General features: G+C 33.8%; 2 protein-coding genes across 2 annotated transcripts in view; one reads left to right on the forward strand and one right to left on the reverse strand.

The window, feature by feature from the left end:
• Positions 1-16,434, reverse strand: part of LOC150092771 (uncharacterized) — a 427,707-nt gene extending 411,273 nt beyond the window's left edge. Inside the window, exon 1 of the mRNA XM_090414274.1 lies at positions 16,208-16,434. Within this exon, the coding sequence (XP_090270400.1) occupies positions 16,208-16,311 (104 nt within the window). The 5' untranslated portion in view covers positions 16,312-16,434. The remainder of the gene's footprint in view (positions 1-16,207) is intronic.
• Positions 16,435-16,629: 195 nt separating this feature from the next.
• The window catches only part of LOC150092772 (transmembrane 7 superfamily member 3-like), a 133,079-nt gene continuing 129,065 nt past the window's right edge, over positions 16,630-20,643 (forward strand). The window contains exon 1 of the mRNA XM_090414784.1: positions 16,630-16,850. Coding sequence (XP_090270910.1) covers positions 16,772-16,850 — 79 coding nt within the window. The 5' untranslated portion in view covers positions 16,630-16,771. The remainder of the gene's footprint in view (positions 16,851-20,643) is intronic.

The raw sequence follows: 20,643 nt of genomic DNA on the forward strand, positions 1-20,643 counted from the left end.
AACAGAATCCTTCGCCAATATCTATACATGGCTCAGCTACAAACTTATGGAACCAACTTTTTATTTTCTGCCTTCACTCCGTCTTCCTCTTTCTCTGGACGAGTCTTACCGATGCCGTTTTCTCTAATGAACACAAACCGCAACTCTTCAAGAAACACATTAAAAGATGCCTTGAGACCTCTCATGTTAGGTTGATATCCGAAACTAAATTGGATAACTGCTAATTACAAAAGGAAGAGAGAGTGAGAGAGAGAGAGAGTAAGCGAAAGAACAGAACCTTGGCATATCTCACTATAAGACATTTGCCAAAAGGTGGGTGATATAAGAGAGAAAATCTACTGCAGATTAACAATGGAATCCATACTGAAAAAAATAGTAAATAACTCACCATTAACAAGAGCTCAATAAAATGATAACGAGTGATAGATAAATGAATGAGGAAGGGATTTTTTTGTGTTTGAAAACTAAGATAAATTCTAATGAAACGACATTTAAAAAAAAAAAAGGACAATAAACCGAAATGAGTTCTTCAAAAAGAGTCTGGAGACTGAAATAAGTTTATATATTTTTTATTATTTTGCTTTGTAATAATATACCTATGTTTATTACGGTGATCGATGTCCTAATATGAACACATCCAGATTTCTGTCTTCCTGTGAGCCGAAATGTGATTGTATTATGATTTTAAATAACAGCTATTAAATTTTGACAATAATTATCTATGCTATATTTGAGAGCTTCTATCAAAAAGTCATTACATTTCGAGATTTTGGCCATTGGTAGATTATTGATAGTGCTAATGTACTGTTATTTTCCAACCTCAGTGTATGGGTTGTCATAAAATAAATAAACAAATAAATCATAAAGTGCCGATAATGATTTGGCATTCTGTTTGACAGCAGAAATGGATTATAATTTGTCCAAGTACTATTTCAGGCAATTAAAATCGCTTACCAAATAAAATAAATGTTATATACTGGATGGTATTAATTAAAGTTCAAACAAGCTGAGGCCATTTTGTATCCATAAAATTTTTTATAAATATAAATACTTTTGAAAATATGCGTTAATCTTGCAAAAAAAAATACACATGCGTATCTTTTTATTTTGCTCGTATATTAAGAAATAAAATACTTTTGAAAATATGCGTTAATCTTGCAAAAAAAAATACACATGCGTATCTTTTTATTTTGCTCGTATATTAAGAAATAAAATATAAAACATATAAAAGCTGTTTTTTTTTTTTTCTGTTTTTACAAACAAACATGAGCTAACAGAAACGCGTCATAAATATAATAAAAATACAATAACAAAATTTTTCACAATTCCCAAGAGAGAGAGCGAGAGAGAGTGAAAGGGGAAGATTTTACATTTTTTTAAAATAACTTAACATGATATACCACTCGTGAAATAGAATGAACATGAAAAAGCTCTTTTCTTTTATATATTTTTACAAAACAATTCATATAAACATTTTTTTCTGAAATTCCACTTTTATGTTTCATAAAAAGAATATTCCATGATTTTTTTTTAATTTCTCCGCCTCCAAATGAAACTCGTTTTCAATACCATTGTTGAAGGGCAACAATGAAGGCAAAAACAATGGATCAATATTCAACATCAAAAGTAATACTTTCATTTAACAAAGCGATCTGAAAGCACCTGACTACAATAACAAGCATTACAACTTAAGGCAATTCGGGGTCTAACGGAACAAAATGAATTCTTTTTCTAGAATTGCTTGAAATTTCCAAACGCGGTAACCTAGACAGGAGTAAAGTGAACGCAGTCATTTAAATTACCTGAATCGCTTTATACGATTTATATTAAATTTACTAACGTGACATTTGAACTTTAAAATCACTCCGTTTCAAAAATAAAAGTTCTTGTTTTAAAGTACTTTCATTTACATTTCTGTAAAAAATAAATTACAGGAATTTAACTCTTTAGCTTTTTTTTTTTTAATTTCCATCTGAGGATATATATACACACACACACGCATAGGACTTTGCACACAATAAAGATGACATCAGTTATATATACAGTTCTTCTTTAAATGTATATCAGCACGGTATTTTTTGGCTATAATCTTGCATTTTTTATCGTTATCTATCTAACCTCGGTTTGCCCCGTTTTGTTCTTTAGTTTCAACTAAGAAAATTAAGTGATAAAGAAGCACGTGATAGGATAACAAGGGATGGCTGAAGTAACATTAAACATCAGTATAACTTTTTTTCAAGTCATTCAGAAATTTTGTGCACCGCACGTCGGTTCAACAACTTCAGTATTGCAAGCCTCAAAATATAGTAGAAAAAAAATATGAACACGTAATTTTAGCCTTTAATACCAAAATGCTTTATTTATTCCCGTACCAGTGAATAATTGATGTGATCAATATAAAATTCGTTCATTTTGTTTACTAATTTCATTAACTGGTAGTTCAATCTGTATTTGTTTATATGTTGGCGTTTTTATCTAGATTTCTAGTTTTTGAGCAGTACTACACTAGTAGACCTCAACACGTTATCTCATGAAAAGGCAAAAATAAATGATAAAAACACAAAACAGAAAGATGATGTTTAAACAGTTGTAAAAATTAAACCCTTTCAATATCTCAGATACCCTAAATTACTATTTCGGACAACTTTTCATGTGACAGCAACAATTTCTTATTAACTTAAAATTATTAAAACATGATGTTTTAATAATTTTAAATACCAAGGTTATCCTTATAAGGACTGACTTAAAGGGGCGAAGCAAGAATGCTTTTCATATTCCCCGTTATCTGTAGAGGACAGTGTAGGGATAAGGTGTTATTGAGCTATTAAAGCTCTGATCATGGCAGGAGGGTAACAGCAATAGCCGAGCCTCAGTTAGAACTTCACTGGCTACAGCATTGCCATCCATTACCCTCCAAGAGTATTGGATTGAATGAATCAATCACCGCATCTCACGGTCGATTGATTGGCCGCAAACCATACCAAGGTTATAGTAATACGGAGCCTTATCAACTTTGCCTATAGAAGTTGCAACAAGGTGTTTTTATTTTTAATAAAAATCTCTGTAGGAGATATAGATGTAATAAATTTTTTAACTTGGGGATATTGTATATTAGGATAACCAAGTTATTTTATAAACTTATTTTATTAGGAGTTAAAATAACCAAGTTTATAAAATAAATCACAGAAATCGGCCTGTGCAGAGACCTTTCCCGTTTATATATATATATATATATATATATATATATATATATATATATATATATATATATATAGCAATAAAGGAAGCACATTAATTAGTTTGTAGCTCAGCATGTGCGATATAGACATGAATAATTGATCCATGTTGCATTGTACTCGTATATCATACGGTTTTATCTTTGTATTGGCATTAGAGATCTTCTTCAGGCTTATATGGTAATAATTAGCACTCTCGTCATAACATTTCTATGATAGCCAAGGTTTCTCTTATTGAATGGCAGTTTGTTGACTTATTGATTAGTGTAGGGTATCTAAAAGCTGCAGTGTAAATATAGCAATCCTTATTAAAGTTTTACCAATATAAAAATAATTGCGATCTTATTATCTGATGTGTTGTTCTAGTCATTATATACCTAAGATTGAAGTAGTTTTAACATAAGTGGCATAAGTGCTTTACTTTTAACATTTTCTGGTATTGTAATCCTAGTGTGTATACGGGTTGCATACTCTCTTCGTTCCCACAAAATCGGATTGGCGATTTCAGAGTGCAGTGATTGTAATTTGCTCAGTTCATAGTCTGAATAGAACACAGTAATAATATTAAAAAAAAAAACTAATAAAATAGATGGGAAAATTTTCCCGAATCTTCGATCAAATCAGCAGAACACAAACTTTTCTACACACTTCACCGATGCATTAATATACAGCAAACGTAAACAACTAAAAAGTTTATTAGTCTTTCAGTATGGTTAAGTAAGGTTCTAAAAATTAATTGCTAATAAAATAAACAGAGGAGACAGTTTTTCAATGCTACTCTTTCTAACAATTACTTGCAGGTAGGATGATTAAAGGGTTCTGATATAAAAGCAGCACAAATGACAGGCGGCTTCTCGTCATTTCAGATTTGTGGTTTTCTTTGATGAGCATCGACCCTGAAATTATTTATGTAAACTATGTCACAGAAATATAAAAAGAAGCCTTAATCACATGTCTGGACATATCGGGCCAAGAAATGGTACAATTTTCACAAGATAAAGGGGAGGGGGAGTAACTATCCTTTTTAGGGTATATCAAAATCATAAATGATTCTTTACTGCACGAAACAAATCAATAAATAGATCAGTTTCGATAGTTGCCATCGTTCATTTTGCGATGAAATAATTCGAGCATTTCTGGATGTTGTGCGCACTGGAGGGAAAGGAAAGAAAAAGAAAAGTTGCCAATACATTAAAATAACACTCAAAGAGCGACAGATATCAGAATTCAATACCAGAAAAATATCTCATTTTAATTTCATTTTCGAAAAGAGGAAAACATAATTCTGTAATAGTGTAATAATTCTGTAATATAGGAGAACGGTACGCCAACCAGGTAGATATTTATTTGAACTTGGATGTACTTTGCTATTATGATTACTCATAGTAGCTAAGTATCACTTTCAGGATTCATAATTGTCTCATATCACAGAACGAAATATCTTTTTTCATTAATATTTTTTTATAACTTTGGATATCATATTTTAGAAGGAAAGCGTAATCAAAATTATACACTCCAGAAAAAAAAGCATTACTTTTTTTTTATAATATGGTTAGTAATGCCCAATTTTTAAATTAACACGCATCATTAGATATACAGAGGTAACGCCAGACTTTTATGAAACGCATAAACATATGGACTAAAAAACAGATAGGCTAAGATTCTCAAAAAAAAAAAAAAAAAGAAAGAAAGAAAAAAAGAGAAATATACTCACACTTCAAAAAGATATTTCTCCCTAAAGGACACACATACATTAGGCGAATTACACTCCATGTACGAGTATAATTCGCCTGCTTTCACCTTTTGAGTACGAATTCCACTGTGAAAATTGAAGTTTTTCCATCAGCAAAACAGACAAACCGGCCATAAGAACATACGCAATTAACAGACATAATACACTGCCTCATAGCTTGATTTGCTTGGGCTGTAACCCAAAACAATCTCACTGTGATGGGGATGTTTGTAAATGTCGGTGAGATAACCATTGAGAAAAGCACTGCGTTTGGCGTAGAGCAAGGTTCCCAGAATCCTCGAATCCAATCCAAATTTTTTTTTTTTTCACTTTCAATCAAATAATTTTTGCTGATTCTTGTCCAATATTTTCTGAAACTCCATACACATGGTTTAGTTTGGTTGTAATTAAGCAACTAAGCAACGATCGAAGGAACTAAGGCTATGAGATCATTGCCTGTTAACTGCGTGTGTTCACCGGCGAGTTTGTCGGCTTTGCGGATGAAAAACCCGAGTTTCCGGAACAAAAAAAAAAACTACCGCTGTATTGAGACCAAGCAACTCACCTTCAGTTAATACTATTTTATTCTCGCCTCAGACGGAATAGAACCTGGTCTTTCCAACCGAAAGTCAAACGTCGCGTCAGAATTATTCAAAATAATCCCAAACCGTATGCTGCAAGATAAATAATGCCTACTACCACTCTGCACCTTATTAGGCGAGCTTAAGCAATTAGCACTTATTATTTTCGTAATGTCCGCCCACCCGTTCCCATGATGCACCACGAGGAAGGATGAGCCTATTTTGATGAAACTTAATATTTTAAGTTTTTGAGACAAAAGGTTGGGAATTTTAATTTTCGTTAACGGACAACATTTACTACTTTACATGAAGACCAAAATAAATTTTTTTACTGTGCCGGAAACACAGGCAAGTGTAGTGTCTTTGACGACGATTTTCATCCTCCTTCAAGCTATTAATCGTGCCAAATGAACATAATCCGGCACTCAATTTCTTGTTTATTAAGTAACAATCATTAAACAACATCGCTTCATACCGTGAGCACGCTTACAATGCTACTTATAAGTGAATTTCGTGTTTAAAAATACAGCGTCTTAGTCCACAAGAAAATCATTAACCCAAGTGAGCAGTAATGCCAGATGAAGTCCCAGTTTTAATTCTTCTGGTTATACTCCCTCCCCCTTCCACCGATGATATAAATGACGTTATAAGTCGGGATCGATCATTTACTACATGAACAAAATACCAAAAATTGTAAACCGCCAAATAAAGACGAAAATAATAATAATAATAAGTTGGTACTTAATTTAACTGTACGTAAATACAAGCAGGAGTCGATCGCTTTTACTATGTACGCTATCAGATATAGACAAATTTAAGATCAGAGTAAAGTGGATTACTTATGAGTGCTGAACACTTGGAAAAATAATAATAATAATGGATTATTATTTATTTAAAATAATGTATAAATAAATAAAAATAATATATATATATATATATATATATATATATAAAATTCCTGTCCCTTCACTAAATAGCGTATTTGAATGAAATTCGCCTAGCCAGAGTCTGGGAATAAGTTGCCTACATTTTGCGGGACAGGGAAAATGGTGAAAAATTAGTTCTCTAACATAATCTCTAATTATGTTAATAATTAAATATTCACCTACATATTATGAGACGGTAACATTGTTCTCATCAGCAAATGACCAGGGGTGCACCCATTGTTTATCAGGTAAACGACTCATCGCAGTTTTAATAACAGGATTGACCGTTACGTTCATAATGCAGCAATCAGCTAAAAGGTCAGTCCACAATGTCGGCAGCAACTCATCACACACAAGCGAAAATTGTTATATGCGCGTGATCACAAGGTCATGGACCGCTCTGTGTCAATCATTAATATTGAGCTGGTCTTCACACGTATGCATAGTAATGGGAACAAGACTTCTACTATGGAATATGGTGGCCGTTGATGAGCGAGTAGACTAAATAGTTTATCTAGTCTGAAAATTGAAACAATTATCCACAGTATTTAAATTTATCAACGTTATTTTATTGGAAGATAATAAATCTTGGTCTCTTGGGCAGTGTTTCCGAACTTTGCAAAAATAAATTTTAAAAATTATACAAAAATATATAAAATTAATTTTAAAAAAAATACTTAATCCAACCACAGTGCAAATGTACTATAGGTTTACATAAACCTTTCGTGTGGTGAGAGCCACATAAAAAAAGATAATATGATACTTAACTGGATAACATTCACAGAATTGCCATGTCGATATAATGTCTGACATTGTGGACGCTACGATAAGGACCCTCACACCATAACTATTGCCACCACTACACGCTCTGGTAAATAACGCTTCTTCTAGCATCTGTCATATCCAAACAAGCACGCCTCAATGGCCGAGTGGTATATACCATTTTCGCTCTCCAACAAACAAGCTATAGGTTCGAATCCCGTTACGGGCATGAATGTTTCTAGATGAAATATAAATTATATCACCAACCTTTACTGAAAGATTGAAATGTCTCGAAAAAAAATGTTCATTTTGGTCTCTAGAACCATTAAATCACCTACAGTACTAATGCAATGTATGGGTTAATAAACCTTTCGTGATATATATATATATATATATATATAACACACACACACACATATATATATATATATACTAGGGGGCTCTGTCCCCCCTGGCTCCCCCCCCCCTCCCCGAGTTCCGGACTGGTAAGCCGGTTCTCCATTGTTTTGAAATGTCCAACAAATTGTTGTCTCATGAATATATATATATATATAAAATAGATATATATCACAAAACACGCGAGTAAATGCAGATAAATACACTCCCGAGACATGCGTATTTATTTATTTATTTATATACACGCAATATAAGGTGGCCGCTGAGGGCCTGCAGTGTTCCAAATCGAGCTAAAACAGAGTAGACTTCTTCCTATAAGGAAAGAAAAAGAATTCGAGATTTCTCTCTCTCTCTCTGTTGCTCATATTAATATCACTGTTCATTCACAGTAAACTGCGGTTACAGGTGGTTGGAATAATGATCGAATCAACTTAAGCCATCACACTAGTGCACTATGTATTAAATGCGTGCATTCTCCAGCAGGTTAGTCTGTTTTTGCGTTAGTGAAAATCCAATTTTTTTTTTTTTTTTTTTTAACCGAAAGGAATATTTTGCGTAGTCCTGGCGACTATACTACGGAAGCGCTCAGTGTCAATTATTAAACATCTTGTAAAAGTTTTCTAATAAGTTTATAATGTCAGCTAATTATATTCGGTGTTAAATAATTCTAGGATGTTGTGTGCTATTCTTCTATTAAATTTCCTGAACATTTTTTCTAGCTTTTCTGTTAGGAGTTAGATATGGGGAAATAGTTTGCTTTTGCCACTCACTGCATTTAATCTTTTTTTTCTCTCTCTCTCTCTCTCCATATTTGCAATTCCTTGTTAATGAAGTCTTAGGGATAATTATTTTTACAGATGAGTCTTACAGAATTCTTATGCGGAGTTATTTCATCTTTAGTACTGCAGCGTAAGTAACGTGAATTAGCTGTAAGTGTGACTGGATGAATAGCTTTATTAAGTAAGAAATGCATAAATAAAATTGATGCGGAAGAATTGAAGGATAAGGGGAGGAACGTGAACGAACCTCACCGTGCTGCTCGTTCACGTTCAGGCTTAGAAAAGTGACATGTATGGTAAAATTGTACTGTGAAAGAAAACTAGCTGAGGAGGTCAAAGAAAATCCTAGAGAGTTCTTTCGTTATAAAGTTAGAAAAAGAAAGACAAATAATGGTAACTGTGGTGAATGGAAGCACTGCACGAATAGAGGCAACAGATTTTGGTTGGGTGGTAATTACAGCGGAAACAAATAAAGCTATGAGGCCAGTATATTATGTGTGTAAATTGCCTGCATTATCCGAGCCAATCTGACTGTTTTGCATGGTCTAAAAAAAAAAAAAAAAAAAAAACTGCTACTGGGGAAGAGCAGAGAAGAACTTCCGAGTTTCTAAGTTAACAAGAATGATGAAGCTGAGTTAAAAGCTTTCTGGAAGTTCAACTTTTGATAGAGTTACTCTCAGAAGAAGACACCTCCGCTTTACTGATTTACATAAAATAAGAACCAGGAACTGGTGAAGAAAGCAATGAGAAGAACTTAAGATGTTAGGAATCAGTGAACTGAGATGTACAGGAATGGGTCGCTTTGTTGCCGATGATTTCATGATGTATAACTCTGGACATGCTTCGAAGAAATGGAGTAGCATTCATGGTTAGAAGAATACAGAAAATACATTTTGGGTTACAACCCAGTGTCCGGTAGAATAATTATAATCAGAATAAAGGTACATCCAGTGAATGTTACACTCATACAGGTGTATGTACCCACTACAGATTCAAGTGAAGATGAGGTAGAAGAATGTTACAGTGACTTGCAACAAGTAGTATACAGTATTGATTAAAAAAAAAAGATTTTCTCTTGATATTAGGTGATTGATTATCTGGTTCCTTTCGACTAAAGAAAAAACCCTCCTCCACCGAAGGGTGGAGGGCTTTTTCACCCTGAAACTCGGATTTTTCGTCCCTCAGAACAGGCAAACTGGCCACGTGAACACATGCATCTACAGAGATAGAACACACCAGGAGGCATAGGCCCAACCACCTTATCCTCGAGTTACGGTTGCAAAGATCACAGCTAAGACCCTTGAAGGTTCGTAAAAGCTTAAGAAGAAGAATTAGGTGATTGGAATGCAAAAGTAAGTGAAAAAGAAGAACGAGGCATCACTGGAAAATTTGGTTTAGGATAGAATGAAGTAGGAGAAAGGATGCTGGAGTTTTGTGTTGAGAACAGTTGCTTTATTGCAAACACTTGCTTGCAACAACATAAAAGAAGACTGTACACATGGACTTCACCTAATGGAGAATACAGCTATCAGATAGATTATATTGTTGCCAGCAGACGATGGAGGAGTGCTATTCAAGCAGCAGAAACCCTACCTGGTGCAGACTGTGGGAGAGATAATAAATTATTAATAGCCGAAGTTAAATTGAAATTAAGGACTAAGAAGAAATCAAAGATATCAGATTTGATTTAAATCCTATAAACGAAGCATTAAAGTAGAGATCGGAAAGAAATTAAAAAGTTTGGAGAAGACTGGAAGAGAATTAGAAGAATTATGGGGGAAAAAACAATAGAAGGCTCTAAATAAAGCAACAAGAAAAAAAGATTTTAAATAGTTGTCAGAAGAAGCTATTCAAGCTATTCAAATAGCAGAGGAAAGAAGAAAAAATGAAACTTCAGAGAAACCAAGAAAGGGTTAGATGACTGAGTGGAGATTTCCAAAGACACTAGGAAAGATAAGGAAAAACATCTAAACAAAAGGTGCAAGGAAATGTAAGAAAGCAATATTATGAATAGAACAAGAGATCTGTTTAGAAAAATAAATTATGTTACAGGTAAGTTTCTCTAGATTAGGAGATGTAAAAAGTAATTCAGAAAAATGTCTGATGGAAAAAGAAGCAGTGAAAAAAAGATGGAAAGAGAGTATGTAGAGGATTCGTACAAGAAAGATAATAATATTGAAGGAGAATTTGAAATGATATATAGAGGAATCCATGATAATGAAAAATGAAGTGATATCAGCAATGGAACAGCTGCCAAAAGGAAAAGCTCCTGGAGCTGATAGTGTGTCAGTGGAATTATTGAGAGCAGCTAGGGATGAAGTAGTGAAATCTGACTGAAATTTATCAACAGGTTTGGAAAAAAAAATATTCAGGTAAATGTCTGATAGCCCAGAGATTGGAAAACATCAGTATTCATCCCAATTCCAAAAAAATCAAATTCCAGAGACTGTGAGAATTACAAAACCATCGCTTTAATTTCATGCAAGTAAGCAACAAAGGATGGAGCCATATGTGAATAGAGAAACCACTAGAACAGACAGGTTTTTAGAAGCGATTTCATCGCCACCAATGTGTGTGTGTGTGTGTGTGTGTGTGTGTGTGTGTGTGTGTGTGTGTGTGTGTGTGTGTGTGTGTGTGAGAGAGAGAGAGAGAGAGAGAGAGAGAGAGAGAGAGAGAGAACTTCTTGAATACCATTATAAATATTGTCTTAAAAAAGTTTATGAGAAAAGTAAGGATGTTTACGAGATTCTGGAAAAAAAAAAGAAACATTATGGAAAGCGCTTCTGAAATCTCTAAGGACTATTAAAAGGAAAATAAAACAAGGACAGCAGTACAACTGTAGAAAATAAATGCAGTAAAGAATAACCAGGCGCGCAGCATGCATCAGAAAAAAGCCTTCGTGCCGTAACCAATGAAGTAGGATAGGTAGATACGTGAGAATATTCGTGCATTCAAAACACAAACTTCAGTTCGAACTTTTTCTTTCTTGTATCGTATCATTTCAAAGCCCATTCGAAACCATAGTTGTTTGTTGGAAAGCAGATCTGCTAAACAATCGCTAATTAATCATCACTGGTATTGAAAACTGAATTAAAAATGATTATACTATGCCATGCACAATGAAAACAACTATCGTTCAATATATGTCGACTAAATATTGAATATAGTTGCTGTTTAGATTCCTTAAGAAATTATTTCGGAATAAAATGAGAGGAGAGGTATGTATGAGGAATCTTCCTCCTCAAATTCATCTTCATATCGGAATAAAATGAGAGGAGAGGTATGTATGAGGAATCTTCCTCCTCAAATTCATCTTCATACTTCATTTAAAGCAACGTGATATCTCCTAATAAAATATATCATATGTAAAACAAGGGAATGATTATAGACAATCATATAAAAGTGCGTTTAATAATAGAATTTTTGTATATAGTGACAACACCATTAACACAACTCTTTTAAGTGCATGTGCTAGTTTTGTTTGTTAACCTAGTCCTGGCACTGAAGTGACTGAAATGAAATGACAAATTTTAATTTTAACCTCAAATACCAATTTTCATTAAATTCCATTAAACCAGACAGGAAATATAATTCCAAATCGTTTTGTCAGTCCATAGCGAACATAAAAAAAAATAAAAAGAAAATCAGTGTGTGTGTATACTGTTTTCCATAAATTAAGGAACAAAGAGAAAAATCACAATAACTCAAAAACTATATGATGAATTTTTATGCAATTCGGTGAAAAGCAGTATGATGAGATGTGAAGGAAACCCCCAAAATTGTAAATGAATAGTAATAAATGGGTAAATAAAAACAATGGCAACAAAGAGTTGGTCAAAGTGAATCATTAAGGAATGTGGTCATCCCTCACAGTAATACAGAGCTCATAAAATATTTCATACTGTCTATAACGGTCTCCAAGAGCTCAGTTGGTAATAACAACCATTTCTCCTGCAAAGCTCTCTGAAGTTCTTCAAGGTTTTGGGCCTGGGGATTGAGAGCAGCAACACGTCTACCTAGAGCATCCAAGATATGCTCAGTCAGGGGCGACTCGTGCATAGGCACTGAGGAACTGCAGCACGCCCAATTTTTCTCGATATACGAGTATAAATACATTTATTAATTTATTTATATTTGCTTGTAATATTTAATTTTATCATCAACAATCCTATACAATTCTCTTATTTTGTATAAAAAATAATAAAAATCCATCTTGTAGCACTTAGGAGGGCGAAGGACGCTAGCAGCACTGTGTTTATCACAGTTCATATTGCTACGCGTGCAAGCATATGCACGTGATAGTGAGATGCGAGCTACTAGCGTAATGCGCACTGTCCGTCGCGCAGTTCCACTGTTGTTTATATACAGTTTGCGCCAGCAGTAGTGTTCGTAGTGCTTATCGTACTTAAAAATAAAATCTTTAAAATTTAAAATAAAATAAAATAAAACCTTTAATTGTAATTAATGGGATGGATTTTATTTTTAAGTAATTCTGAATTATACTAAGCTGTATAATTTTATCGATAATAAACAATATTTTTCATGAAACAAAACAAGAAGAATACATTAGTATCGCGCTAATCCGAACCTCTTTAGTCCGAACCCTCCAGTAATCCGAACTGCAGTTTGAAAGAAAAAAAGTTTTATTACGTATTATTATTTTGTGTACTATTATTTTTATTTAATAATTATCATTATAACTATTATTATTTATTTTATTATTATTACAGTATAACTACGGTGATACACAAAAACAAGAAATTCAAAACGTGCATAATTTGGTTAAAAATGTAAATCCAGATGTTGAAATTTCACAAACAGATGTTACGGAATGGATTACAGGTAGAACTGAAAGTGAATTCGAAATCAAATCAGATGCTGAAATTATAAATATGACTCTGCAGAATGAATTAGAAGACGGTGATGACGATAAAGAACTCGAAGAAGAAAAAGTAAAACATGAAGAGGCAGCTGACGGTTTTAATATGTGCATAGAATGTGCTAAGCAGAATGATACGCCATTCCACAAAATTTTGTTGCTAATGCAGCTCCAAGAAGAAGCATTCGAAAAAAAAGTTTAGCTCCCAAGATGCAAAAGAAAATCAGTGGCTTGTTTACAAAGAAATAAAACCTTTTTGTGTGTGTGTGTGTGTTATTTTGGGAAACTTTTTTTGTGTTGTGTACAAGAAAGTGATATTTTTTTACGCAAATTAAGTTATGTACTGAACTATGCGATTTTATTAAATCAGAATCCTCAGCAATATAGACATACAAATTATTTTTTTTACTAAAATAAATAAACTTGTGTACTTATTACTTTTTCGTTTTACATTACAGTGCAGTACCAGTTATTACAGAATTAAACTGATGAATGCACCATTAGAATCTGATTGTTTTTGTCTTAAACGGTAGTTATTGTTGTGTCTCGGGGAGAAATTCGCTAAGCTAATCCGAACAAGCCCGGTTTTTATTTGTTCGGATTAGCGAGATACCACTGTATAATTTTATCGATAATAAACAATATTTTTTCATGTTTATTTTATTTTATTTTTTTACCATAATTTTGATATTTTATCCAAACATGTATACACTGTACTTGCAGTGTGTGTGTGTATATTTCGAAAGTTGCAGCACCCACACGATTTCAAGCCACGAGCCGCTACTGTGTTCAATAGAATTATGGTCAGGAGACCTGGCTAGTCCATAAGTACGACAGTCTCTTCTTCAAGAGATTGGTCCATGAGCTTCGCTCGATGAGAACGAGCATTATCGTCTTGTAGGATAAATGTCTCCCCTATCGCACTCCGTGTGCAAGTGCGACAGGAGAGATATTTATCCTACAAGATAGGGGTCCAGGACCTCCTCTCTATAAGATGAATCATTCACGGTTCCGCAAAAGTACATACAGGTCGGTGTGTCCACTCAATGAGAGATGCCTCCCCAAACCATCACACTATCACCACCATAAGTGTCCCTGATACTCTTTACAAACCGATACCACTTGTGCTCTGATTTGGATCAATTATTCATAAATTTCCCCCTAAATATGTTATGCACACAGTGAAAATACAGCTCCGCAAAAGACGTAAAATAACCAAGCAAATGTGTAAATACTTCGAGTACGAGCTACACCGCATTTAATTTAATGCACAGGTATCTGCGTTCGACGTATTCGTTTATCATTCTCTGCTAGGTTAGGATCGTAAAAACAAAGAAAACTGTTATTAAGAAAAGCTATAAAAAACAAGTATTCTAAGAAAAATGCATATCGCAACTACATAATCTAAAATATTCAAATTAAAAAATTAAACGGAAATAAATAACATTCTTACGTTACCGCGGAGAATGAATATTATTTGTAAAAACTGAGAAAAATTCCGGGAATTCAATATGACTTAGTTCCATTGTAATTCTTAATAAAATTGGTATAAGCTTAAAAACAGCAGCAAAGAAAAAGAAAATCAAACTCTTAAGACTGATTTATATTTAACAGTCTCATACAAATGAATTATGTTTGTTTAAATATAAAAAGGAAGAAAAGAAAACAGTATTCTAGTTCCTCATTTAATATTTTCACTATTAAATAAAAATAATCAATCCAATCTAAAACAAATTATCCAAATCCACCTATATGTGGGAAACATAAGGTGAGCTATATAGATATATAATATAATGGATAGAACAGCTCTATGATTCCGTTTTAATCGATAGCAAGTTTTGCCTTAACTTAGAATTAACATGCTACATGATCAGTGTTGCTTGAATGTCTTCACCCCTGAAAGGGGCGACCTGATAAAAGAGAAGAAAAAAAAAAGGGATCCTTATAAAAGTTCCGATCATCTCCTTCCCGTGCCCTCAAGCATCACTAGTCGCGGACCAACCGTTATTATACTGGTGCAGCTCACGTGTTACCAAGAAATGTTCCCTCTTACTGCCCGGTTGTCCCCGTTAACTGTTGCAAAACGTGTGTGCATTAGTGAAAGTGTAAATACTGATTTGATCTCGATTTTAACTGATTTTGCAACTCGGGTTTTCTTCTTCTCTGTAGAAATATATAAACGAAAATGTATTTACATAAATTGCATATCCTGATAGCAGAGAAATATATTTTATTTGGTGTATATGTGCGAGCAGCATTCAACGAATGTTTATCTAAACAACACAAAGAAATTAAAATGATCATTAAAAAGAAAGTTTTCATTTATATTTCTCAAATACAGTCGTTAAACAAACCACTTTTAGATACCGCTTTTTTTTTTCTCATTTAGCAGTAACTGCAGATGCATATTTAATGATGCACTAACTTTAATTCTAAAAATGCTGAAAGTAAACAAATATAAATGATACAAAATTCAATTAGTTGAGCAGAAAAATTATATTTGCATTTTGGCTAAAAAAAATGTAAATCTTATTCATTATATATTATTAGTCTACATATTCATTTACAAATTTTCCACAACGCTTATTCAAAAAGACAATGCTAACTGCATAATATACGGAAAAAAAGTGTTTTTATCAGGATTAATTTATTTTAGAAAATAAAAAATTATATGCATGCCAAATAATTAAGTTCAGAAATTCAATATAAGGTTTCATTCTATGAAAGTTCTGTATGTTTTCTCTTTTCCATTAATGAAACGTATCGGCTAAACTCAAATAACAGTCACCACATTAATTTTTTATGAGTATTTTTGTTGCTGCTAGCCTAGCACTGGACCTATACTGCAAACGCTAATAACACAAATATCAAGTAGCAGCATACCGGAACTTGTCTGATATTAGAAAATCAACCTACCTTGCTAAGGGTCCAGTTTTCTTCGCTCGCTGGCTTAAGATACGCTCAACCACGGACAAATTCCCACTCCTAGCTGCCTCTAATAACTCTTGCTCCTTACCCATCACAACAGCAGCGCGTGCAAGCGCAAAGCCAGAGACCACGACGCTATATTCACATCGTATACCCACTATCACAGCAGAGCGCTGGCGTCCATGTTGAATATATTACTGATTTGACACTTGCTCACAAACAGATATTCGTTTTTATGGATGACACTATAATCAAAATTTACGATATTCATATCTGAAATATATGATAACACATTTCCTATCGCGCTCATGCATGTTTAATTATCATACACATAACCACGCACGTCACAGATTTATCTGTTTCAGTTTGTACAATCCAGTAGTTTGGCAAATACGAAACTGTGGCTTACTTCACTGGATATCCAGTTTGTTACTCCGGTCTAGACTTGTAGTAGAAGTTGAAGTATTCAGTTGTTTATAGATCATGTTTGAGTAGCGTTTTGTTAGTCATTTCTTCTGTCTCGTGTTGTACGTTTGGTGATTTTCAAAAACAATGGTGCTCAGCTTTACTCTAAGTGGTTTTATCTCCGTTGTGTTTACCCTGTCTTATGTTTTGAGACTCTCGGTGTCAGGTGAGTGTGGGTAATGCTCCCCCGCCTATTAATGCATGTATAAGTGGGTATTTAAACGGATGAAATAAAAATATTAAAGAACTTATAAAATACTTTTTTGTGTTTATTAGGGATTTTTGGCATTTTATTTAACAACTTTCATTTGATATCTGAGTTCCCTAATTTCTGCAGATTTCAAACAAATATATAATTTAATAATTATATATTAACTGAAATGCTTTTTTCATTTAGATAAATCTGGTAGCATGGATAAGAGGATGGCTACCTGACATATGGAATGTAATGATAACAAGGAGCAGATCCAAAGATGAAGGAAAAAATATGGATACTACAGGGCTCTGAGGAAGGTTCAGCCCATGGTCCACAGATGCTTTTATATTAGCCATACTAAAGTTGGTTGGAAAGCTGATATACAATTATTTGGTGTTGATGTTAAATTAGGAATGGATATATTTCAGGGTATAATTTCATTGAAGGCATAGGAAGACTGAATTCTAGTTTAATGTTACCAAGTGGTTATTTATTTATTTATTTATTTTTTTTCAAATTTTACACAGAGGCAATTGTAAATTGTATGTGTTGGCGAGTTTGTGCTCTAGGAGATTGAAGAGGTTGAGGAACTAAGTATGGTAATGGAATGGAAAGTTGAAATTCAGAGAACATATTGCAAATATGAAGATGCCCAGAAAGACGCTAACACAGGAAAAATATTGTGAACAGTTACATAAGTAAATGTTGATTATTGAATTCAAAATTTAACATTGCAATTCATAGCCGTCTTCAGTGTATTCTAAAACTAATGGTTAGTATAGTAGAATAGAATAATTAAAATAAGCAAGACAAATGTGTGCATGCTGCAAAGCATGAGGATGGGTCAGTTATTGAGATTATTCCATACTTTGCCATAAGTATGTTTTTCTGGTTGTTATTCTATTTGAGTCTATCAATGACAGTGTTAGTTTGTACTGAAATAGCATGAAACATAGCTTAAATTGTATTTGATAAACAATATTTATACTTCTCATGATTTATATTTCTTCTTTTCATAGGGATTGCTGTTTTCATCCTTTTGATCCAAATACTGGCTGATCAGAATCTGAGACCATTATCCATTATTTCATGTTCCATTTCTAGTGCACCAAGGAAGGAAGGCAAAAAAGTAATTTGGGATATCACAAGTGGTTTGATGTTGAAACTCCAGCATGAACTCAGCCAACACTATAGGATGCAACAGTTGCAAAAAAAAAAAAGCAACTGCAAATTGAAATCATACTTTGAAAGGAACAAATGCAAAAAACTTGTCTTCTGCTTGAAAATGGCAAGTCTTCTGTTCTACTAGACTGTTGGGCATACTTTCTTCCTTTCCATGTTGCCATATTTCACATCCAGATGATACTATTTTAACATCACCCACAGACAGTTTTAACTGCCTGACATCATCCAACCAAGGCAAAGTAACCCCCCCCTTCCAATTGTATCCAAAATTTCTGCTCCAGATTAATCGATTGTAAATTGTTTTTTGTTGTTTTTATATTCATCTACCTTACAGTGCAGAAGCAAGTTACATCCAGCTGGTTACTATAAAGAAAGAGAGACATCAATCGCCAAACTATCAGCTCATTGCTCTGACCACAGTTCTTTTGAAAATAATAGAGAAAACCATGAACTCGATCATTTGGAAGCTCACCAATTAATCAGTGACTACCAATATCGATCCCACTACTGTCAGTCCAAATCAGATCTTCTTGCCACCATCACCCATTTTTGTCATAAACCATAGAAAAGTTTGGAGAAACATTTATGGGTTAATCTTTTTGATTGGGTGTACCAAAATTACCTACTTAACAAACTACCATACTATGGCCTACTGCCCAATCTTTACATATGGATTGCTAATTTTCTCTGGTAATTCACTGTTACATGTCATACTGCTACATGTCACAAAGGAAGGACAGACATTGTCCTTCCTTTGTGACCAAGTATCCCATGGCTCTGTATTGTTTTTTTGTCCATAAGTAATGCCTCAAACACTTATCTCCTGATGTTTTAGTTACTTTAACACACTTTCACATCTTTGAATTAACATTTCTATGCTTTTGTGCCTTTGAAAAAATAATCTACACTTTTGTCTGAAAAATGGCCTAAAACTGCATCTTTGACCTCATCGTCAACTGAAAATTTTCTTCCTCGAAGGTCTTTCTTCAGTTTTGAGAAGAGGCAGTAGTTACTGCATGCTAGATCTCGGCTGTAGGGTGTGTGTTCATCTCCTGAAAGCCACAGTCCTTCACTGCAGCCTTTGCAATAATAGCTGTATGGACTGGAGCATTGTCATGAAGCAGGTGAACACCACAACTCAGCATTCCTCATCTCTTCTCCTTTATGGCATTGTGCAGGAGTGAAACATAATATTCTGCATTCATGGTGGTATTCCTTTCCTTGAAGTCGATCGAGAGAATTCCCCAGCAATCCCAAAAGATTGTTGCCATAATCATCTTGGTGGACTGAGTAATCTTGGCTTTTCTCAGCAGTGCTTCATCTGGTTTGTGCCACTCCATGGATTCCTTTTTGGAAAGAGGATCATAATAAAGGACCATGGTTTCATCCCCAGTGACAATGGATTCCAGCACTTCTCTCTGATTCCCTTGGCAAAGCTCTAAAAACTTGCAAAAACAGGTCACATGATGCTCCTTCTGAATTAAAGAGAGAAGTCAGGGCAACCACCTTGCACTGACCTTCGTCTTGTGAAGCTTCTCATGAATGATGCAAAAAGACGGTTGTTCATAGAAAGCCCCCAATCTTGCTGAGATTTCTTTGAGCTTTAGTCATCTGTCATTGAGCATTTCCACCTCATCAAAGGAGACATTTTCCTAAGTCATCACTTCCACAAGCCGACCATCACTAAGATCATCTTCAATGCTCTTTCTTCCTAGGCTAAACTGTTTAGCCCATTCCTTCACAGTGGAATATGAAAGAGAATCTTCCCCATAAACACCATCCAATTGCTGTTTGATAGCACTTGGAGAAAGCCCCTCTTTTGTGAAAATGAATGATGCAGGTAGAGAATTGAAACTGGAGATTATAGAGATCCATTGACGATAATGATAATAATTTTATTATTATTTATTCTGTATGTGTGTGTATTAAATGCAGCTGACTATGCTCCTTATATAATGGATTAGAATGATTCATTATATTAAGTGTATTGATTTTGTAATGCTCAGGACTGACCCTTTAATTTCCACTTGCATAGAAATCTACATTTTATATAATGAAAGAGAAAAATAATAAAATCAAAAAAAAAATTTCCATGAAAATTATTAGAAATATAACAATTAACACTACAGCTCTTTGAAATAACTGGTTTGTAATCAGTAGGACTAAATTCAGCAAACCATGTGGTATCAGGCCACAATGTTACAGTTTAGTATTTGGCGACCATAATTGTATGTTGTTAGCTCACATCTGCATGACTGTTTGGATTGTAAGCCAAATACTAATTTGTTAATGAGTGGTCAGATACCATGTGATTTGCTATAATAAAGAAAAAAAAAAATTAAATTTTGTGAGTAAATCCAAAATCTTTCCATCATTAACAGCTAGACATAAATACAAGAAAAAGTTTTAAAAATGCATTTGATAATGGAATTACCAAAATTATATAAAGCAGATTTTATAAAATGAAGTAATAATATGTAACCATATACAATGCCATAACTAGGCAGGTGCAATGGATGCATAGGCCCAGGGCCTGGGATGGAGGCATGAAATGGGGCATCAAAAATAATCAGTATTA

The sequence above is a fragment of the Typopeltis vanoorti genome, chromosome 25 (assembly GCF_054136105.1).
Source record: "Typopeltis vanoorti isolate ZY-2024b chromosome 25, IOZ_Tvanoo_1.0, whole genome shotgun sequence".
Lineage (NCBI taxonomy): Eukaryota > Metazoa > Arthropoda > Arachnida > Uropygi > Thelyphonidae > Typopeltis > Typopeltis vanoorti.